At 41.8% G+C, this 24,927-nt stretch overlaps 1 protein-coding gene across 1 annotated transcript in view; it reads right to left on the bottom strand.

Annotated features, from left to right (window-relative positions):
* NPAS3 (neuronal PAS domain protein 3) overlaps nt 1-24,498 on the bottom strand; it is an 875,944-nt gene extending 851,446 nt beyond the window's left edge. The window contains exon 1 of the mRNA XM_054716524.1: nt 24,341-24,498. Coding sequence (XP_054572499.1) covers nt 24,341-24,498 — 158 coding nt within the window. The remainder of the gene's footprint in view (nt 1-24,340) is intronic.
* Between the last annotated feature and the right edge of the window lie 429 nt (nt 24,499-24,927).

Raw genomic sequence — 24,927 nt, 5'->3', positions numbered from 1 at the left:
ATTAAGAAGTGCACATTCCCCAAACCGAGAGACTGATGTCAGCACAAACAATAAGTGAGTGACTCAGTTAAACAAACCTAAAATTTTTGAACCTTTCAAAATTTCTAAGAAAAGACACAAATACTATGTAAATACCTGGAATAGGAAATAAATGTTTATAATGAGCAACACCTAAACACACCAAAGATGAGTTACAAATTAACAAATTCTAATGTTCAGAAAGTTAAGATAACGTGTTATAAAGAACTTATCACTGTGTCTGACACATAAAATAAGCAGAAACTGTTAAAATATTATTAAAACTGTAACACATGTGTAGTTGCTCAAATTTTCTAAATAAGAAAACACAGTCCAGAGATGGCTTATGTTTTTCAGAAACAGAGCAATCTTCCTAAGTAGATATTGAATGGAGAAGATCACTTCCTTCTGGAGTTGGAAATCCTCAGTGGACCTGGACAAAATAAATAAAATCACCACCATGCTAAGGCACCACACCAAAGAGCCATGCATGGTTATATTTGTTTCCAGATTTCAATGCTCTCACTGGGCAAACAGAAAGCTTTTGCCCATTAGATTGCGTTTTCATTACTAACACTGAATAGAATGTCTGTGTTATAAGGTAGAGGGTTCTGTTTCTGTTTGCATAGGGTGTGTGTGTGTGTGTGTGTGTGTGTGTGTGTGTGTGTGTGTGGACATAGTTATATACATCAACATGTTAGATGTTACTTTGGTTTCAGAGAATTGGATGTGTTTCTTTACCCGTATATTAATAAGTTTGTAGTTAAATTTTATTCTAGACATACATCAATATCTGACTGTGGCTAATACGCACAGAAGCCAAAATTTAGTAACTAAAGATAATAAACTTTGGAGAAAGTGAGCAATGTTCAGAGTAAAGAGAGAAAGGAATAAGTATATTTGAACTACTGATCTATTCTTTCCCTAGAGTTATTGATTATTTCGTTTCTTTATATATATTTAGTTCAAGCAAGTGTATCAAGTTTTATCCCTCTTCTGGTTTGTACGAAAATAACAATGTTCACCACTTTAATCACTTGTAAAAAAGAGCTAAATTAACCATGGTTAATCTCATGGTTACATGAGATTTTCTGTACAAAGATGTGTACACAAGGCCATGTGATGGCTTAACCATGCTACCAGAGGGGAGATCCGTAGAAAAATGTCAGCCCTCTTTCTAACCTGTTCTATTTTACATAATTTTTTAAATTTTGGTCTAGTCAACTTAACTGATTATGGGTACAATTTTGTGAAATATAGAATTAGTAGAATTCAAATTTTATGTAACTACAATTGAGTACAACATGAGTTAAATATAATTCTAATTGGAAATGTTCTATTGTTCCAGTTCATCTATTTGGTGGTATCATTTCGAGGTAAAGAAACTACCAATGGTATATTTGGTTCTAATTGGTTCCTTGCTTAATAGAGAACTGTGACACATCTTGAACCTAAAACTATTCTCTATAGAGTTACAGGAGTATAATCTCCAGGGAATCCAGAACAGACAATGTAAATAAGTCCACTTTGAAACCCAGAATATACTAGAAATTTCTAAGCATTTGAAAAAATATAGGTGTAATTTATTTTGTAGATCAGAGTCCTGAGGTATGCAAAAGAGGTGGTTGTAGGTTTTGGATAGATGTAGGGAATCATGGGATGAAACAAATATGTAATAGGCATAATTAGGACTAGAATTCATGCATTCCTTGATTCACCAACTCTATTCCAGAATGTGTTTCACCACTGAGTATGCAAAGTGAAGGAAACTGATTTCTTCCCTTCCAAAGATGTCACAATCTATCTAGAAAGACAAGTACAAAAAAAAAACCTATAAATTATTTCTTCATCATCCATCACTTTGGTTAGGTTCTTGTATACAGGTTATAAATATTTTGAATTTTAATGATAGATTCTGATGATGAACTATGATCTGCTTTTCAACAGAAAGATTTCTATAAGCCATCATTACCTCCTCAAGAGCATCTTCTAATTTGACATTTTAGCATTATCTCCAGATATTTGATTGACATTTATGTAAACATTACCATTACATAGAATAATTATAAAATATACCCAATAAAGAATATTTGGTTCTGAGTGGTCTTATTTGTTATTAAATGATGTTTTGATAATTAATTTTTATTAAATTATATTAATATGGTATTCTTAAATCCCATTGGAATAAAAATTAGGCTAAAAGACTAGAAAAGGAGAAAGCAAAGTACCAAGTCATTTGGCACTGATTGGAGATGAATGCCTAATCATAGTAGGATCTGAATGGACCATGGGTCATTTTAACCAAGCCTTTTAAATGAGCTACATCAAACAAATTATGATATATATACAAAAATGAAATGCTATGCAAAAGTCAGGAATATATTATGACCCATGCCACCATAACTGACAAAATATATATCTATTCACAATTAAATGTTATAAAAACTATGTAGGAAGTAGAACTACAGTGTATAACTCTCTAAACAAAATCGTAAGGTAATGTACATGAAAGAACCTATAGCATCAACTGGGCCCATATGGGGTGAGGAGCAGAGTATGGGAAAATAAAAACATTATGATGTAGGAAGGTGATGTGGGAAAATGGAGAAGCCCCAGAAGAAAGAATGAAATATAAAATAAATCTATAGCCTCTGAGACAATTTCAAGTGTACCAACATTTGCATCATGGGGGTGGTGGAAGGAGAAGAGAAAGAGCAAGAAATTGAAAACCTATTTGAAAAAACTAGTGACAGAAAATTTCCCTAATTTGATGAAGGAAATATACACACAAGTCCAGGAAGCACAGAGAGTTCCAGTCAAGACAGACCCAAAGAGACCCACATCAAGACACACCAAAACTAAAATGCAAAAAATTAAAGACAAAGAATCTTAAAAGCACAAGAGAAAAGCAGTCAGTTACCTACAGGGGAGCTCCCACAAAATTATCAGCTGATTTCTCAACAGAAACTTTGCAGGCCAGAGAGATTGGCAAGAAATATTCAACGTAATGAAAAGTGTGGGACCTACATCCAAGATTACTCTACCCAGCAAAGCTATCATTTATAATCAAAGGACAGATAAAGAGCTTCCCAGACCCTGAAAAAGCTAAAGGAGTTCATCACCATCAAACCAATATTATATGAAATGTTAAAGGGTCTTTTTAAGAAGAAAAAAAAAAAAAAAGATCAACAATATGAACAATAAAATGGCAATAAAAACATATCTATCAACAATTGAATCCAAAAACCAAAATAAGCAAACAAGCAGAACAGAAAAAGACTCAGATTCAGGGAATATTTTGTTGGTTGCCAGATAGGAGAGGGAGTTGGAGGGACAGGTGAAAACAGAGAAGGGATTAAGAAGTACAAATTGGTACTTACAGAATAGTCATGGAAATATAAAGTTCAGCATAGGGAATATAGTCAATAATATACTAATAACTATGTATGGTGTCAGATGGGTGTGAGGTTTATCGGGATGATCACTTAATAAGTTATGTAATGTCTAATCACTGGGTTGTTCACCTGAAATTAATATACAGTGACTGAATGTAACTGTAACTGAAAAATAAAAATATAATTTAAAATAAAAGTTATACAATTAAAAGAAAAAAAATAAAATCTACAAGAGTCAGAAGGAAGCTAATATCCTCTTTCCTATGATAAGTAAAAACAGACCAGGCTTGAGCCCAATTTAAAATGCTTAATAACTGTGCCTTTACCTATAAAGTGGAGATATTGACAGAACTATCTCATTGAGTTATGGAGAAACTTAAATGATATAATGCAAAGACACAAAGTGAACTCTCAACATTACAAAATTTGTGGATAAAAAGAGCAAACCAGAAAGAGAATGTACTTACAAAATAGGACAAACATCTACTCTGATAAAACATAAATCATGAGAATGTGAATATCCTAATATATAAAAAGCCAGGGGCCGTCACAACCAAAACAACCAGAGGGACAACTGAATAGCAGGCTGTGTGGGGCGACCAGGCCGGCAAGGGGGTTAGTGAGGGACGACCAAAAGACTAAACAGCAGGCTGTGTGGGGCGATCAGGCCAGCAGGGGGAGGCAGTTGGGGGTGACCAGGCCGGCAGAGGGGTGCAGTTGGGGGTGACCAGGCCAGCAGGGGGGGCAGTTGGGGATGACCAGGCCAGCAGGGGGGGGCAGTTGGGGGTGACCAGGCCAGCAGGGGGGGCAGTTGGGGGTGACCAAGACAGCAGAGGGGGCAAGTTGGGGGTGACCAGGACAGCAGGGGGGGGCAGTAAGGGGCAACCAGGCCCGGGGGGGGGTGGGGGGGGCAGTACGGGGCAACCAGGCTGGCAGAGGGGGGCAGTTGGGGGCAACCAGGCCGGCAGGGGGGGGCAGTAAGGGGCAACCAGGCTGGCAGAGGGGGGCAGTTGGGGGCAACCAGGCCGGCAGGGGGGGGCAGTAAGGGGCAACCAGGCCAGCAGGGGGTGGCAGTTGGGGGCAACCAGGCTGGCAGACAGAGGTAGTTAGGGGTGATCAGACTGGCGGGGAGGTATTTAGGGGCAATCAGGCAGGCAGACAGGTGAGCAGTTAGGAGTCAGTGGTCCCAGATTGTGAGAGGGATGTCTGACTGCCGGTTTAGTGGGATCGGGCCTAAACCGGCAGTTGGACATCCCCCGAGGGGTCCCGGATTGGAGAGGGTGCTGGCTGGGCTGAAGGATGCCCTCCCATGCATGAATTTCATGCACCGGGCCTCTAGTATTAATAATATAAGGACTCACCCACTACTGAGTCAGCTAAAATTATGTATCACATATAATTTTGGAAAAATTACATATTCAAAACCTCTGTTATTTTCTCTTTTAATAGTTGATTTCATGTTGCAAAAAGCTCAATAAAGTTCTAAACTATAGGACTATTTCACCACTAGCTCCTCTCCTCCCTTTTATAATAATTTCCACAATAGTGGTTCAGACTATTGAGAGACAAGTCTGAATGAGTCTTGCATTTCTGCACATCTTGCATGTACGGCAATAACTGCCCTTTGTTCTGGACTATACATCCAAGTTTATCTGTGAAGAGAACAGCCTTGGAAGGACAGAGCTAGTGTTTCTCCTTCCAGAGGAAAGGGAAGACATATCCACTACCCATTCTAAAAGATTCAGGTTCCCTAAGCTCAGAATCCTCTTGTACACAGCCAACTGCATGTGGAGGTACTATCTGGCCCTCTTTGCATCACCTGTAGGAACTGGGGCTCAGAGAATTGCCTTAAATACTGACACTCTGGCTACTGCTAATGCTATATTAAACTTTTCTTTACCTCTGACCTAAGGGTTTTGCATCCTCTACCAGCATCCAATAAACTGCTACAGGCTAATTCACTAGCTTGCAAGTAAGGTAAAACGTCAGGCTCTTCACAATTCTTGACACAGATTTTGGGGGAATATATGTCCCCTTGAGTAATTGATTTAAAAAGTATGAATATGTCATGTGAGGAGATTCCCCTAAAGCCCATTCACCAACTGGTATAACAATTATAGACCCTGGGTTAAAAATCCCTGTTTAAATCAAAAGAGGCCACACTCAATCAGGACCTATCAAAAGGCTCTGTGACCGGGTATGGAACCAGTACAGCTGACAAATAACAGCAAAATGTAGCTAGATGGCAAGGCCTGCCCCTGGAATAAGACCTGGTAAGTAAACCCGACTGCAGAAGTGGGAGAGGGGCCAGAATGAAGTCTGCTGTGAAGTCTACTGTGGTTTGGTCCAACCCAAGTCTAAACATCTGCCGTGATCCCTTTCTACAGAGAACGCTACAGCCACCTATAAATTCCACGTTTAAATTCCAGTTCAGCACTGAGGAAACACAGCCAACCTTGGTGTCACAACCTACCACCCAATTCTAAATTTCCTCATTGATGGTAGCTCTTTACCACAGTGAGAGACTTGTAACTAGATAGGAAAAAATGCTCGCCAATGAAAATACGTACAACACATGGATTTAACCAAGCGAATGCTATGTACCCATTTTATGCAATAATGTGGGAAAGTTAGCGTATTTCTAAAACAATGTCACTGTGAGATGTTGCATTTTCAGCAGAGTTATGTCAAAGCCCTGCTAGCGTGTCTCTGGGGAGGGGTATACATGTGTGATGTGAAGAGACAGGCAAGGGCACACTGAGGATCCTCCATGTTCTATTTGGTTTGTTACCATTGGCTCCCTTTATACAATTAAAATAAGCTTCTCTCCTAACTGTAAAATGTTCGAATGAGATTATCTTCTAACACCCACCCAAAATTAGCCTTGAGAAAATAGGGTTTTGATAAGTGAAGAGGGAAAGAAAGGAACTACAGAAATCTACTATACCGTGCTTTTCCATTTTTTCCTGAGTGTTTTCATAGCAGAAAAATGGCAAATTACCTTTTTGAGGAAGAGTTTATTAGGGAAAAATATGTTTATTAGTGGTATTAAACTGTCCCTGATAATTAAGCATAAAATACAGATATAGGGGATAAAATATTCTTAATCTACAGGAAATATATGGAATATAGGTATAAATAATCTACATATGTAGAAATTAAGCAAAGAATTAATTATCTCATAGTAATATACTTGCATTAATCTGTTAATACCATTCATTGTAAATATCCTAAAACAATAAAAAGTGACTAAATTATAACAATAACTGACTAAATGATACATCTATTTTAAAAGTTATTAAATTTTTAGAAGCAAGAAATCTTACCCAATCATAAATATGTAAATCTGTCTATACTACAAACACTGAATCAGTTCACTCTTACAAGTAAGGCAGAGGAAGTAGAAGAAAGCTCCTTTGAAAAAAAAAGCATTGTTGTTTGGGCAAATGTCTCACTGTAAAAATTTATTCCGTTATAAATGTTATAGGAACACACAAATATTTCAGATATTAGTTATTCCCCTAAGCTCTCGCCTGTCCATCAAATATTACATTGTTAACTTCCTTCTTTATGGTATATCATCTAATTTTCAAATATTTCCAGAGTTGTTCTACTGGCTCAATTGAATTTAACCAACAAATGTATTTATCACTAAACACTTTTAGTGTTTTTCTTTAGTGCTACATTGAATCATGTGCATAATATGTCACTTTAAAAAAATAACTTAATCCAGTCTATTGCTTCCACTGCACTGTCCCTTTGGGCATTTCTCCAGTAAGAAGTTTCCTTCCAAAGATGTTTTCATAGGAGAAAACATATCTTAATATCCTATATTTTATTGATTGAAATTTGCATGGCAAGCATCACATTTGATCTAAAAACTTAGTTTATTTAATAGTTTTCTAATAAAGAATGTTTGTAAATGTCAATACCATTAGAAAAAAAAATCCACCATATACTTTAATTCATTATTTCATATCATATAACCACATCACCATGTAGTCATACATTTTTGTAGCTGGAAAAAAGTGTTAGCAATTCAATACTATACAAATGAAGAAACGGGCTCTACATGGTTAAAAGACCTGGGTAGAGTACACCTTCCTATAAAGATGATGGAAGACTCACGCAGGTGACCAGGATTCATGCCATTACCTACTGTTCTACAAGGAATCAAAGAGCAAGTCCCCGGTGGTAATTCATAATGTACTGCCCTGGTAATCTTCATATCCAAGGACCACTCTCTTAAGTACACATCTATTACTTCCTGCTTGCCCTTTGTTGTACACAAAAATTGACACCCTTTGGTAACAGCTTGACTTTCAGGGCTCTCTACCGACTAACACCCTAGTGTATTTTAGTAACACTTTAAATATCCCCTGATCCAGGGACATTACAACATTTCTATTACAATTATCTTTTACAATATGCCAAACCTCATTAGAGGATGGTGCTACTGTCATAAAAAGGGCCATGCCCCAATCATTTGTTCAAAATGCTATGCCGCCAATAATACTGCATGGAAACAGGCCTTTGGAAATTCTTGACTTTCTGAAGACTAATACAAAGATGTGGAACAGTTCTTTCTTTTTGCTAAGAATGTTCTATCTTGTTAGTAGTTGTTTGTATTAAATCTAAAATAACTGCTAAGAGGCATATCTTAACTTTTTAGAGCTATAAGCTTCCCCAAATTAATGGAAAGAAACCCACTGTATTTTTTAAATGATCTTGATTTTCTTATCCTAAATAAAAAAAATAATCTATGTGATTAAACTTGATGGATGAAACCACATGCAAGAGCGATACAGGTTATAGAAAAATATGCCTTCATAATGTCTTCTGCTAGCTGTATTACTATCTATAACTCTTGCATATATAATTCCATTATACTTTTATAATTCAGGATTTTGAAAATGCTTTTTAACCATTAATATATTTTCCTGGTTAAAATTCTTTGAGATGTTCTTAACAAGAATCTTAGATAATGAATTTGGGCAAACTCTGGAACAGTCTTTACAGTATTATCATTCTCATTAATTTTCAGAACTACCCACTGTGTTGAGATGATTGTCATGGGCCTAAGACTTCAATTTGGCTAAATATTTTTGCATATATTTCAACGTATAAGTAGCTAACAAATGTTTAAATGTTAAGTTCATATGGAAGAATTGGTTAAATGTGTTTACTCTGATCTCAAGATTTCTTTGCAACACTAATTCTTATTTATTCTTATTTATTTATTATTCTTATTATTTATGTATTTCACAATTTTGTCTATTCTTTGGTCTATAGTGGACCAACAATTCCAAAATCTATTCAAAGATAACAAAACAATCCTTTCAAGCATTCTGGAATTTAAGCCATCTGTGCATCTATAATTATTTAACATAGGTAGCATCCATAGTCTTAAAAGAGAAACACTTAAATAGTAACTCAAACATTACTTTATAAAATATACAGAGTTCCTATAGAGCATAGGGCTGCACCTTTTTATAGATTTTTTTTTTACAGAAGGAGAGTTTTCCATTTATATTCTTATTTGGCTGTAGCAAGCTGATATATGATACTGCCCTAACCTGCCAGAAAAAAGATGGGTAGGAGGCTAAAAACAATATTACTTTTAAGAGAGTTAATGCAGTACACAGTTCCATACTCTCATCCAGTTTATTATTTTTTCTTTACCTTTTTTGTTATCTCTTATGACTGCTTCTATTTCCATTGTTTCATCCGTTAGCACTCACATATCAGAGCAATAAGTATTTCATTACTGGTTTATCTGTCCAGAGGCTTGAGAAGCGGTAACAATTAACCCTCCCTTCACAGTGATTGATACAGGCTTTGCTTTCAATTTGTTCCACTACACAGATCATGAAATTCTGAATGCAATCATCCTCATTGACCTACACTTTCAAACGCACGGCTACAATGAGACCAAAGTAATTATTAAAAGGATCACAGAACTACTGAGATCTGCACCAAAGTCTTAAAAATCTGTTAGGTGACCTCCTGGTAAAATTGGTAAATTTTCATGTTAAGGAAAATGATAGTTTCATGTCCCTGTCTGGAAATACTCAATGTAAGCTGATCAATGTATATTATGGTGGTTGCACTGACTACAGTATGTACTTGAAAAATACAGAAAGCCATTTTAGAACTGTTATGAACAAGAGTTCAACTGTTAACATTGTGGCTTAACCTGTCTAAAAGGAAACTACACTACCTGAGTTGTGTATAAAGAACAAACCTCGACCATAGCAAAGAATGAAGGTGAGAAATGTCATAGCTTTTCTCTGTAAGAAGAGTTGCACACCTGAGTCCCTCATCGTCCCTCTCCCCTCCCTTTAGATGAAGAGTCACAGTAAGAAATGAATACATTTTTCACAAAGTCTGAAAAATAGCTTCAAATAAATATTAATCTAGTGCAATCGATATATATGAGGATGGAGGGGGCTAGCGGGAGAGTGGTGACTACAGAACTATATTAAAACAAGGGCTGCAGTTAAAGGAAATCAGGGCGGAAAGCGAGGCAGCAGGCCTGAGGCGCTAATCACAGTACAGAGTGATGGAGATGGACCAATACTGCATGGATTAGCAATGAATTATTTTGAACCGTAATCATATGCCTGCACAGAAGAGAGGCAAAAACTAGCCATTACTCATAAACTGATCTGCTGATTGAGAGAGAGAGAGAGAGAGAGAGAGAGAGAGGAAATGAGAATAAATTTATATGCTAAACTAATTCAGAATAACGAAAACCTAAAGATGTGGTTATACTCCAACTAACATTCTATTTTTAATATATGCCACATAACATAATATAGGGTGTTTAGAGCATAAACTGTAAAGGGCTTGGATTCAAGTAGGATTAAACCAACCATTTCTTCTAAGATTAGGATGTGATTATTCCTCCACCCTCTAGTCTTCCTTGTCCAAAACAAAAAAAAAAACAAAAAAAATAAATAAATAAATAAACACATTTCTGAATAGCTTCAACACCCCCAAATACAAAAATTTTAAGTATTTAGTTATAAAGAAGAAACAGCATTCAAGGAATTAACTTTGTTGGATAATCTGAAAAATTCATACCAAATGAAGATTCAATTGTTAGCACTAATTCTGTTAGGAAGAAAAAAAAAAAATCAAAACTGCTGGTAGCCAAAGATTCCTGAGATTCTTATGAACAGACTGTTTAAATGAAGAGCACTTTAATCAGTAGAGGAATCCTCACGTTTCTAATGTCTTGCTGTGCATTCTGCAGGTTATAGTAGCAGCTGGAAGAGGTCGTATATCTTTTGTGAGCATCCCAAAAAGGCTCACTGCCAGACTGTTAAATTATGAATAAGCAATGAACAAAAGAATGCAGATACGGTGGTGACAAGATAATCCAAGCAAATTTATCTATGACAAATTTCACAGGATTAACAAATTACATTTACACAGAACAATAAAAATGTGCAAAAAAAAATGATGAGCCTACTTTTCTTTACAGCTTTAGGAAAACAAAAAAGTCACCAATCCACAGCATATATTTAAATTTAACTTGCTTTAAAGTAAGACATTTATACTATGTTCAAGACATTTTTGTAATATTTTCCCATTTTAGGTAGATATGCACAAACATGGTACATCTGGTTTATATACATACTCAAATATATATATGGCTTATATATAAACCATGTATATCATATATAGAAATTTGTGCAGTAAATAAAACCATCCCACTCATATATATGAATAGAAGGTACCTTTTTCAGAAATAGATCCTGAGGAAGAAATTATTTTTGTAGGAAAAAAATGTTCCTTCATAAGTGCAATACATATTAATTCGTAAAGTATCTCTTTTCATTGATATTCCTTTTTCTAGAACAAGAGACAGAGATAGGCTTTACAAAGTTTCAATATTTTCGTTTGCCCCAACCAAAATACTACAATCTTTCTAAGTAAAGTTCTTCTGAATGAAGTTTAGAGCTAATATCATTTTCTGCAGTGTTACAATAGCAGAAAGGATAACTCATAGATTGGGGGAGGGTGTTAATTTTAGTTATATTCTCATAAAAATGGCCCTTGATCCAATATTAATTTTTTTCATAATAAAATATTTTTATAAATCCTACAAATAAAATGGCCCCAGTCTACTAGCATGAGATATTACTGAAATGACCTATGATTCCATAAAGTCGTTTTAAAATGCTACGCTGCACTACTTTCCAAAAGATGTGATAAAGATTTGATAAGTTACAACCTAGATACCCAAGTCAGAGACCTTTAATTCTGCATTAGCATAGTATATAAAACTAGCTTTCCCGTTGCAGGAAAAATTCCTGCAATGGGATTTCCTGCTGCACTCTACCCTGCCTCCGTTCCTCCCTTGTTCACCCGCCTCACCTTCTCCTCCAGCCCGCCCGCGTTTCCCTTCGCCCCCGGCCCCACCTCCGCCCCGCCCGCCCTGCCTTCTCTTCCAGCCCTCCCTTGTTTTCCTTCACCCCTGGCCCCGCCTCCGCCCAGCCCGCCCCGCCTTCTCTTCCAGCCCTCCCTTGTTTTCCTTCACCCCCGGCCCCGCCTCCACCCCGCCCTTGTCACCCGCCCTGCCTTCTCCTCCAGCCCCCCCGCGTTTCCCTTCCCCCCCGGCCCCGCCTCCACCCCGCCCTTCTCCTTCCCCCGGCCCCGCCTCCGCCCCGCCCTTCTCCCCCCGGCCCCGCCTCTGCCCCGCCCTTCTCCCCCCGGCCCCGCCTCTGCCCCGCCCTTCTCCCCAGCCCCGCCTCCGCCCCCGCCCCCCCCCCCTTGCTTGCTTCTTCGAAGCTTTACTCCCTTCTGCAGCTGTCTTGATATGCAAATTAGCCGCCATCTTTGTTGGGGCAATTTGCATACTCATCCTGATTGGTTGGTGGGCGTGGCTTGGTTGGTGGGCGTGGCTTAGGTGTAGCGAAGGTGCGGTCAATTTGCATATTTGTCTATTATTAGATTAGATACTGTAATCAGCTGTGATTTCTTTTAAGGTTTTCCGAATGCTGTTTTAAAGTTTGCAGCCTAGTTTTTACTTATACTTTCTACTGACTGCTGCTTTTTATCTTCAATATCTTAGCAGACCAACCCTCTAAATGAGACATTCCCAACCTTTCATATGACAACCTATTCTTCATGTAAACAAAAAAATTCTGAATATAAAAGTGAGTAATTAAGATACACAGCAAAATACTCAGCTCATCCAACCACAAATATTCAAGCACTGCTTATTTAGTACTTTCAAACTCTGAAACTTCTACTATGCACATTTTTAAAGAAGCTATTTGGTTAACAGTATTACATCCAAAAACATTAAGCTAAATGTGGCATGCTTGTCTGCTACCTCAAATCTAGTGTACATGCTACAGTGAGCAGAGATGGAGTCAAATGCTACGAAGTTTCCTAAAGTATAGTTTTGTCAAGAAATTGCTATACCAGACCAACAACCCCTTTCATTCCTGGCATTAAAGAAATAAAAACATTACCAAAGACTTCAAGATGGGGGAGGGGGGGCACTAAATAATGATAACATCACTTACGTATTTATTGTGGTCCATTTTTAACATGTTATGTTTTTAATTAAATAAGGCCTATAATATATACGAAACCCTTAGAAAAGTACCTGGCACACAGTGCTATACAAATGCTTGCTTGCTGCCATTATTAATATGCCAGATAAGTTGGCAAGAGGCCAACTTGTACAAGTCCTTAGCCAGTAATAGCCCAATATCCAGAAATACAGTTAGGCACTAAAGTGTGTTACTCAGAAAGCTCTATGAGGCTGTTTGTAACCACTTGGTGGCAAAACTATCACAAAATTAAAATTCCTTAATCGTAAACTTCAGTCAAACTGAGGCATGGCTCAGGATCAGAACAGGTCCTGGTATACTTGCAAGGCTATGACCAAATAGGCTTATGCACGTGGCACAATGATTCTTCTCTAACCATACAGTAAAAAGATCTGCCCTGAAATATACGTAGTCATGGAGCTTGCTCACAAAACTACTCAAATGTTAAAGAACAGAGTGAAAATAATTTAAACATTGATTCTTCCTCTAACTTTATAAACACTGTATTTCTGAAATTCTCCAAACATCTGATGAAGGACCAAGAAGCTGAGATCTTGATCACTGTCCATAACGTGCTTGGTCTTTCTGTCGTAGGAACTCTCTCCAGCATCTCTTCAGAAATCCCCGACTTCAGAAATCAAATATTGCAGGCCCCTCCACACTGCTGCTAAGGTACACTTCTACCCAAACCCGAATTCAATCTCTAACTCTACCACCCTCCTTGAGAATAGAGAAGCCTCTATTTGCTCATCCATTAATGGGATATTAGCACTTCCCTCATATGGCAATGGGGAAAGTAATGAGAAAATTACTGTGAAGTATTCAATACAGGACCTGAAACACAGTAGTGTCCAATAATGTTTATCCTCATATGTGATCTCTTTTTATTATTTTTTATTTATTTATTTATTTACTTATTTTAATATATTTTTATTGATTTCAGAGAGGAAGGGGAAGGGAGAGAGAAACATAAATAATGACAGAGAATCATCGATAGGCAGCTTCCTGCACGCCCCCTACTGGGGATCAAGCCCACAACCCAGGCATGTGCCCTTGACCAGAATCGAACCGGGACCCTTCAGTCTGCAAGCTGGTGCTCTATCCACTGAGCCAAATCAGCCAGGGCCTCTTTTTATTTTTAAATACCATCAGACGTCTTCTTTAAAATGTCCAATAATGTATATTTATATAGCATCTTTTTTTTTGTTTACCTAGAACTAATCATTTCATAATCATTAATTCCAATATTTTAGAAGCTGAATGTCTGTCCCCCCCATAATACTAAGCTAACAGAAGTCAAAAGCAACAGAGAGCCTTATGTATACTTCCATGAATTCTGCACCTCTTCCTCTTTCAGAAAAGGTGTTTTCTGGATCTCTGCAATATTTGGCATGTCCAAAATAGAGATAAATCTATGACCAGAGCAACTGCTCTTACAGGATCTATTATTCACTACTAACCCATGGTCCATAGTAGAGGTTCAATAAATAAAGCTGAGTGTGGGAACCAGTCAGTAAGTACTGGCCAGGGCCACAAGCACTTTGGGCCATAGCAATATGGGATTTTCATTTTGCATCTCATGATTTTGTGCAAAAGGCCCCAAGTGTTCCAATTAATTCATCAAAACATTATGCTTTAGAAATATATACAGACAATAACTTCAAGTGTTGTTTAATTTTGTCACTGCGCTAGTTGTTTCAGATATAATAGCAATCACTTCCCTCTTACCGAGCCATATCCTACTTGTACCCTGTAGTATTATTAATATTGCTTCAAATTATTCTAACTATGTAAGGTTCTATCAAACTTAATAGTGCAAACATCCTACCTATTCACACTAATGGGGCCCAGCACAGGAAAAATACCATTTGGTTACAGTTGGTTTATTACAATGCCCAATAAGGGCGGGGGGGGGGGGGGAGGGCTGGGCACTATTTACTATGAAAATACTAGCATCATTTAATGCAAAGCAAACATAAATATATTTTCCCATAAATTTTGGTAGTTCTTACTTAATCATAATACAGATTTAAATATTTAAAGTTTTACACATTCTGTTATGTGCAACTTTGATAGCATTTAAATTTTAAAATTAGTATTTTAATCAACTAAAAATTTCAACACACTAACTCTTCCACTAGGTTTCAGCCTTACCCCTAGTAAACAATTAAGCAATGTCTATACAACACCTGAAGTTAGATTCTAAGCCAATGGCAATGCAAAAAAAATTTTTAAATTATTTCAAGAATGAAATGCTACAATGTAGAATAAGTGGCCATGTATCCCCCACAGGGAGAGGCTACTTCCTCTCTCATGTGCTGAATTTTCTTTAAATTTAGAGATGGCATTCTCCATAGGAAAAAGGATCACAAGAATTGCAGGGAAAAAAAGAAAACATAAATAGACTAAGGTTTACATTGGGGTCATTGTTACTAATCTTCATGACATATGCTCCACAAATATCCCACAAAATATAAAGCTCTACAGCTTAAAAAAGAACTAAATAAAAGCTGCACTTCCTACACCCCACCCCACACACACACACACACACACAAAGTGCTGCTCTACAAAAGCATGTATATAAATATATATACATACCTATACATCTATACATATATACACATATATATACATATACACATATATATACACATATGTATACATATATATATTCACACACACTATTGTAGAAAACTTCACCATAGAGCAGGGGATTCTGAACTTCAGTTCCTGTTTTAAACATATACAATTTGAACAAGCCAGTGGGTTGCAAACTAAGATCTGGGACAGAGCAAAAGAGGCGAGGAGTTCATGAAAATTCTGGCATTCCTATAAAATAGCTCTATTGTAGAGGCAACCATCATGTAGAAGAATTTCAGGGAAAATAAAACTTCATATGACTAATAATATCAAGCTGTTCTAATCTGTAGATCCTATATAACCTGCAATGTCATTCTTATCAATTCATTGCTGAGAGATTATTTTCACCTGCCTTTAAGTAAATATAAAAGTCATATTTCCAAGAATGTGAAGACAGGGGGACCAAAATTTTACTCATGACACCACTAGGTGCTGAAAATACCTCATGTAACTTCCCCCCCCCCCCCCAAAAAAAAGCATCAAATAATGTTATATTCAAGTTTGCTCATTGTAACAAATCAAACCTAGTAATTGGCATGTTACAGATCTGGAGTAGCTATAGGTCTCTCCATTCAGAAATTAGAAAGTGGGAATCTGGAAGGATGCTGTAATGTGGGAGGGTGCTCCATAATAAAGGTCATTATCACTCCTGGCTCTGGAGTTATACGATCTAATATCCTCTCGGGTGGTTCTATGATATGCCCATGCATTACAGTTCTTGTTGACAGTCTGTTGCCTTGGAAATATTTCATTATTTCAGTTTTTCCATTTGTAGACCCTTGGCCTTGTGATATGAAGGCCATCCTATTTCATATTTTCGATTATCATTTAAGCAATCTTGTGGAGCTATTTATATATAAGCAAGTGTTAGACAACGCATATCATCATTTATCACTCTGCGTTTAAGCTTACACTGTAGCAGGAAATGCCTCCCCAAACGTCACTCCCACCACCTTTACTTTTCGAACCAAAAGCCCTGGACTACAGGAATGTGCTTGGCAAACCAGCATGAGCATGTCACATGCTTGACACTTCTGTCAGTCTAATTATCCTGGTTATACATCCACATAGTGGAAAAACTCTGTGGTCATGCTACATAATTTGCAGCCTACTCGAGTTTAAAGAAAAATCAAACAAGTTTAAATATATAAGGTTTTCAACTTGTATTTTTAAGGTTCTAAAGAGGCATTTTCTCTGTGTATGAATCAGAGAAATTTAAGGAATACTAAGTAGTAATCAAAGACATTATCAAGAAACACCTTATTTTTCCAAAATCTACTCTGTAAACAAAACTAGAAGGAAATGAGTTTTTTACTTTACTATTATATTCAGGTCAGATATTTCATAAATAAGCAAAAGGATGACTCAAAAGATACTTTTTCTATATGTTTTTTATTACTGATGTATTTGAAAAGCAGTAAAGAATCGTGTCCATAAATGTCTTTATGATGTTAATGATTTGAAATTAATTGAAAGGATATCACTCAAAGCAGCAATTTTCAACAGGTGTGCCATGGCCCACTGGTGTGCCACAAGAATTTGTAAAACATGCAATCCCTGACTATTTAGTCAGGGGCACTGACCTCTTTTCCCTTAGATTGTCAAATTAAAAAATGACAACAGTCAACACAACAATAGCTCTCTGATGTGAATGAATCAAAATCATACCTATTTTATTGTTAGAGCAGCAAAAAATATATATATTTTTAACATGTCTCAGAATTTTAATAATTAGTTAATGTGTGCCATGAGAGGAAAAAGCTTGAAAATCACGGTTTTAAAGCATGTCCACAGAAAGTCACCTTTTATAAACCTACTTGTGTTCAACCATCACTAAGAAATACTATTACTAACCAACAAGTTCCAGGCACAAAGCGAACATCAAGGTGAAATGACTCTACTTAGCAAGTAACTATGAAAACCCCCTCCTGAACAAACCATCCTACTTGTCATTTCTCATTACAAAACCAAAACAACTGGCATGTGTAATGTTTACACTTAAAGTGTTAAGAGCATTTAAAACCCTAAAAACCAAGTTAACCCTCCGTGTATAAAACAACTGTTTGGATACCAGAGACAAGTTTGTAGTTATTATTGTTTGAAACATTTGGTTTATAACTCCTCCATCCCTTCCTCTACATTGCTCCTCTGGCCCCTACCTCCTCATTACTCCTCCCTCTCCCTACAGGTTAAACCTTCTCAGATCCAACCTTTAAAATGACAGCATCCGAGCTGAACAAGAAGATGCTATTAAAGGGCATTAAATTAAATACAGTATATCCTCCTACAACTTCAATCAGAATTTCAGACCAAGTGTTATTTAGTTCAGCTCTCAAGTGGAGCAAAATAACAAATCGCGCACTTTGATTTACCTTCTTCGAATGCCAAATGGAGACAGGTGATAAAGAAAGCGCTCATGCACAGGCTGTGAAGTTTCCTCCACAAATTAATTCTATCTTCAAGATTCCTATCTCAGAGAAATTCCCAAAATGGCACACAAATAGGCCTCTGCTAGAGAGATTACTGGGGCCATCCCAGTAAATACATTTACTACCCCACAGAACCTGGGAAAGGGGAGGGAAAGAAGGAAGGGAGGAAGGAAATTATAATCTTCTGATTTCAAAAGTGTTCATCACCATGTTGATAAATTTTTTCTATCTAAAAAAAGTAAAATAGTTAATATGTGAATTTTTCATAAAACACTAATACTAAATATTTATTTTAGCTATATGAGTTATCAGGAAGTAAATTCTATACACATTTAACATCTCTAAGAACTGGTTTACTCTCAGGAATATGACTTACATAGAAATTACCTAGAGTTTAGAATTAGTATGTATCTACTTAACAAAATTAATCCTGAAGTCCTTATTGTATGAAGGCAACAAGCAACAATGCAACTGAAGCTTTTTAAATGAATAGCTTGTTTAAATACCTCTCTGCTTTCTCTGGATATAAGCTATAGGTTAAATGCTATGTTGTTATCAAAAATTAAACCGCCCATGTAATAATAATTAAATTTTGCAGCTAAGGACTCCCCTCATCTTCAAGTTCAGTTAAACATTTGAAGAAAGTAAACATCTCTGCTGGGGAGGGGGGGGGGTGCCTATATCTAACTCCATTTGTTTCCCTCATGAATCGATGGGTAACATTTCATATTTCCCATAGAGCACTTCCTCTTCAGAGACAGAAAGAGATATTCACTTTGCTCAAACAAATATGCTATATGCAATTAATGTCATTGACACTGCCAATTAATAGCAAAAAAAAAAAAAAAAAAAAAGATTCCAAACAAAGTAGGCTGTGGGGACAGCAGGAGGGAACACCACTGGGGGGTTAGTTACTCTGAAACCTAACAATGCCATTCACGTAGGAAGGACGGTGAAGGATATTTGAATACAAATTCCCTTTCCCTTTGGCTTTAGTTTAACTAACTTCAAACAGACATGCTCCGCTGAGCCCCTGCCTGGATGTGCAATTCTCACCAGGAACTTTTTACAGCTCAGGTCCCGGAACTGTCACTAACGGGGCACAGATGCTCCCAGCTGTTGGCACACTTCCCATCTCGCTGTTTGGTTGCTTATTTTGAAATTTGGGGGTTTTCCCTGATTATTTTTTGCTTTTTTCTGCGGAGGCTGGGGGGGATGGAGAGGAGGGAAAAGGCGAGCGGAGGGGCGAAGCGCGAGACCCACAAGTTGCCGCGGCCGAGGGCACAGCCTGGGCGGGAGGCGGCGGCCGCGCGCCCGCCCCGCTCCGCTCCGCGCCCGGCCTAGCAGCTCCTCGGACGCGGCGGCTCCGGCTCAGCCCCGGCCCGGCGCGAGCTCGCTCCCCGCCCCCGGCCGCCGCCTCCGCCTCCTCCCCTCCCCGCCCGCCCGCCCGCCGGCCTCCCCCTCCCCAGCCCCATTCCTTCCTAGAGAGCAGCTGCCAGGGGACCTGCGGCGCCCCGGGGAGGCCGGCCCCCACCGCCCGCGGCTCCCCTCGCACAGCAGCCCCTTCTCTTTTGTGTTTGTTTTTCTTTTCTTTCTTTTTTTTTTTCTTTTTCTTTTTTTTTTTTTTTTGTTCTTCCTTTTTTTTTTTTTTTCCTCTGGCAGCGAGTCACTCCATTCGCCGAGCCCAGCTGGTGCGACTGCTCGGAAAGCCCGGCGCGGCCGCCGCGGGAGCCCGCTCGCCGCAGCCGCGGGGGGACAATGCGCGGGGAGCGGCGGGCGCGCAGCCGGCACCGGCCGCCGGGGTCCCGCGGGCTCGCGGCCCAGGAGGCGGGCTGGGAGCCGGCCCAGCGCCGCGGCGGCGGCGGCGGCGGCGGCGCGGGAGCAGCCGCCCTGGCGGCAGGTTCAATAAACAGAAAAGTGTTACCGTTCTCGCCTGGAAGGATCCTGCTGAAAGCTGGGCTTGGTGGGCGCCATCTTCCTGCTATTTTTTTTCCTCTCTTACTTTTTGCCTCTCTCCCCCCGCCCCGGGTGGGGGTGTGGGAGGGCGGGGGGTGCGCGTGTGCGTGGGGTGGCGGGAGTGAGTGCGGGCGTGCGCGGCGCTCGGCGGGGCCCGGCGGGCAGCGGCCGTGGCCGTGGCCGTGGCCGTGGCGGCGGCGGCGGCCGCGCTGCCGAGGCGGGGAGGCTACGGGAAAGTAGTGGGGCTGGAGCCTCGCCGGCGGCCGGCCGGCCCCTCGCGCCGCCGGTGCCTCTCGCTGCAGGTCGCCGCCTCCTCCGCCGCCTGCGCCTTCTCCTCCCCCTGCTCGCCGGGCGCCGCCGCCGTCCATGCGCCGCAGAGCCCCCGCGGCCCGGGCCGCTCCGGCTCCCGAGACATGCCCGGCGGAGACGGGCGACCGGCGGCGGGGAGGAGGGGGAGGCGGCGACGGCGGGGGGGAGGCTGCCGCACGGCCCGCGGGCAGCCGGGCACAGGGCCCCGCCGCCTCCGGGTTCTCGCCGCGCGCGCCGCCACACCCCCCACGGCCACCCCGCCGCCGCCGCCCCCCGGAGCCGCGGGCGGCAGGTGGGCGCACACCCTCCCTGCGGGGGGCGGTCAGGGCCGAGGCCCGGAGGGGCGGGGGAGGGGGACTCCCGGGGGCTCCCCCGCTGGACCGCCGGGAAAGTGTTTCTGGGCATTTTCCAGCTACTTTGCTCCAAAGCGCTCCCTCGCAGGCAAACACACACACCCCCCTACACCCCTTCTCCCCCTCCCCCTCCCCCATCCCTCTCTCCCTCTCTCCCTCTCTCTCCGTGGGGGACTGGGATGCTCGGCTGCTGGCGCAACAACGCCACTCAGTTGCAGTTTTGAACACTTCCCTTCCTTCTCTGGAGGATCGCGGCCCGGGGGAAGGAACAGAGCAGCCGGCAGGCCGAGGGAGCCGGCTCGGGCAGGACCCGTCCCGCGCGCCATTCGGGGGGCAGAGCACAGACGCGGGTGGGGAGTGCGCTGGCCAAGCCCGCGGCCCGGAGCCCAGTGGGCGGGCCGGGCAGCAGCACCGGCACCTCGCGGTCCTGGTGCTCTCAGCCCGGTTCCCCCAGCCCGAGCGGCTGCAGTACTCGCGCACATGCAGAGCTGCAGAGCCCAGGGTTCACAGGTGAATCCCCAGGACTTGAAACGCAGTTATGCACAAACGCCGCGCACGGCTGGGCTCCCGGCACCTGGGATAGGACCGGGCCAAACTACGGGCCTCTGGTTCTTGTCTAGCCTAGCTGCCCCCCCCCCCCCGATTTTGCAGCCCAACGAGGCCTTAGGAAAGCCCCCCTCGGTGCAGGGCCAGTGCTGGAATCCTGTTACCTGGGTAGACGCTGTTCAGAGCGTTCTCGCCACTAAAGCACTCGGCTGGGTGTGGGCAGCTTTTTTGGGCAGAGACTTGGGTCAGTCATGTGTCAACCGGGAAAGTGGAAGGGACTCCCAAAAGCACTTGAATAAAGGGAAAGGCCAGGAGGAAAACAGTCCAATGTGAAGCTCGGCACTTGGCTTTAAATTTAAGAAAAAGTAGACCTGCAGAGGGGTCCCATTCAGTCCTACCATTCTATTCCAGCCAAGTGAGGTTGAGAGTTGGAAACTGAAAACATATGTTTCTCAGAGCAGAGGTGTTTAATCTGCATGATGGTGTTTGAATTCTCTTTGGAGTACCCTCGACAGGTAGGAGAAGATGAGAGTGATTGAAAAGTGAACTTAAGAGCGTTGAGTCCGAGATACATGGGCCGGGAGAGAGCAGGGAAAGTTGTCAGTTGGACAACTCCAGGGCAGCCAGCCTAGGGTGTTTCTGCCCAAAGATGACAAATGAGAAAAGCTCGTATTCTCCCAACAGTCTACTCTCTGCACGAAGCCCTCCACACCCACATCACCACCACCCAAGTCACTCCCTCATCAGACTCCGCAAAAGATTTTAATGAAAAAACTTTTTTTTTTTGCTTTAGAGATCATATCCAGGTCTTGAGGTGGAAACGAAGTCTGCCCCTCATAGCCCCTAAAGCCTAACATGTTGGTAGCCTACATTCCTGACGAAGTGCCAGAGGACAGGGGATGTAACTCCTGACTCAGACCCTCCTTAAACACCTGCCAGTAATCTTGCCCCACATGACTCACTCTCCTGTCTCCAAATGAACTGAGACTCAAAGGAGTAACAGGTGTCATCAAAGTGGAGTAAGGAAACCAAAGAAGGCTACATTTTTCACAGCTAACACCTTCTCTTCTGTCAATGTGACAGGACATAAAGAGAGAGGAAGGGAATAATACATCCCAAAGGCTAAATTTTAGAGTTGATTGTTTTCAGAGCTTTAGTCTTTAGAACAAGTGGTGGGATTATGTGACTTGATGAAGTGGCCTGATTTCAAAGATGACGGTGGAAGGCATCATTGAGCTTTCAGTGTTGGAGTGGGGGACTATGGAGAGTTACCCCGGGATGCTCCTGACTTACAGGAAAATTGGACACGGGAATGTCTTCATGGTGAGAGATACCAACCAACACTCTGAGAACAAACGTACAGGCTGAATCCATGACCTCCCTTTATGCCCAATTTATATTTTATGGGCTAGTTGAAGTTGCCCGGAATTCCCTGAAATGGTCCAAAAGCTATCTGACATCTCTGACCCTTGATCCCTACTTCACAGACCATACTATTGTGACTATTGCTTCCACTTCCTGGTTAAAGTGACCGCCTGAGTCTATTGTCATTTAAATGTTTTATAAGTGACAAAAAAAACCATACCTGAACCATGAAAAAAATCTAATTCTTTTCTAAACCTAATTCTTTTCTATGTCCTTTATGTTTGAAAGATTCCCAGATCTTTTGTATTAAACGTTCTCGTAATCACTGAAGTAAAACAAGACTAGAATAACTTAAACAACAACAAAAAATTCTCTGTGACAAGGAACAGCCTCTTTTTGAGTTATTTTCAAGACTTTTTTGAAAACTTCCAACAGTACTCAAAGCATATAATGAAGTCTTCCACAGAATATTTGCAGCACTGGGCATCAACTTGGAAAACACTCAGTGTGTTATGCAAAATCTGCTCTGGTCGCTGAGCCATTGGTTAGAAGGCACAAAATATGGCAGTGATAGATTATCTTAACCTTTTCAGTTTAAACACTGTTGGTTCAAATCAAAGGTTCTCAAATCAATGAAGTTTGAAATACAAGGTAAAAATAGGAACTGTTGTTTGAATTATGCATTGTGTATATTTTAAGTTAAATGCCATTGGCAAATCTCTCAGATGTTTAATCGTGTGCAATCTGGGAAACACAAATATTTAATTTCACATTTTCATGTGTTCTTTTTTTTCTCTCTCTATCTGAAAAAACTGAGCCCCACAAATTGGGGGGTGGGGGGGAGGCTTACCTTTCATACTACATTGTTAGTTTTCCTCAGCACACTTTTGTGGATTACATTTTCGATAAAATCTTGGGACATCACAAGTTGTCCTTAAGGAAAAACTTTAGGGTTGTAGGGCATTGGTGGTGGTAATTCCCCCCCACACCCCCTTTCTTTCCTAACTGATTCAAAGAACGTTTACTATCTCAACGTCACAGTCATATTTTTTTAAATTTATAACTATTTGGGAGAAATGCAAGCAAGTCATACTTTAAAAACTTGCTTCTTTCTCACCATTTAGACTAACTTTGTAAAATTTGCTTCCTCACTCGCATCTCTGAATCCTAGGCATTTGCATTATAATGCGTTTAAGATGAATACTTAGCAGCGCCGAGGAGACTCGGATTTCATGCTGTCTTTCCCTGTAGTAACAGGTGACACGATAACACTATTATGTAGAATTGCAAGTCTGCAGCTACACGTGAAAATCGTTCCAATTCTGTTTGGAAACAAATGATCAATCAGCCTCCGGTGATCAATTGCCGCCCTGGCTGCCCGTCCGCCAGAGCCGGCACCCGGCAGAGGCAGTGAGAGAGCACCGCTGGAAGGGGCTGGGACCCAAACTTTGCCAAAGCACCTTGTGCGGTGTCTCAGACTTCTCTGCAACTCTCCGGCTAGCGGGACTGCGGCTCTGGGTTTGGGGCCAGGCAGAGGGCACAAGATGATTTCACTTTGTCAGCACATCGGAGTGCCTTTCGATCCGAACTGTGAATTATTGTTTTTTTTTCTTTCTCACCCGTAGAACGAGGGGCGAGCCAAAGTGAGCGCTAGCGATGTGCATGTGTTGTAACACACAAAACAGGAGGCAAAGTGAGTCCCACACCCCAGCACCCCGGGGCGGGGGCTCCATCCCAGCCCGGGCGGGACTACTCACCGCTGCTGATAGGAGGTGATGCCCTGGACGTTCTGCGGGGTGCCGTTGGCCGCGGCGCTGGCCCTCCCCATGCCGGCGCCGGCCGGCACCCCCGCGGCCGCCCCGCCAGCCGCCGCGGCCGTCACCTGCACGCTGAAATCCGGAAAGATTCGGATCATCGCCGCGGCTTCGGCCCCTGGGTGCGGCGGCTCTGGGCTCCGGCTGGCGGGGGCTCGGGCTGGGGCTCCGGCGGCGGCGGCGGCAGCAGCAGCGCGAGCAGCGGCGGCGGCAGCAGCGGAGCCAGGCACCAGCCTGCAATCCCATTAGTGAGCCGCGGCCACTGTGCGCGGCGGAGAGGAGCTTTGATGTGAGCGCAGCGGGCTGGGGCTGGGGGGGGGGGGGGGGCGGCCGCGAGCGGGAGGAGGAGGTGCGGGGGTGGCGGGGTGCGAGGGACTTGCAAACAGCCAAACGTGTCAGGGTGGGGCCTTTTTCCCCCTTTTGGGGGGCGGTGGTGCTCCCCCCTCTTTCCAGGATGTTGCTCTCACTGGCTGCTCCGGCTGCGCCGCGCGAGCCCAGCTGAGGGAAGAAGGGGAGGGGGTGGCGGAGGA

Source organism: Eptesicus fuscus, chromosome 5 (assembly GCF_027574615.1).
Source record: "Eptesicus fuscus isolate TK198812 chromosome 5, DD_ASM_mEF_20220401, whole genome shotgun sequence".
In the NCBI taxonomy this organism is placed as follows: domain Eukaryota; kingdom Metazoa; phylum Chordata; class Mammalia; order Chiroptera; family Vespertilionidae; genus Eptesicus; species Eptesicus fuscus.
This window is presented reverse-complemented; position numbering and strand designations above follow the sequence as displayed.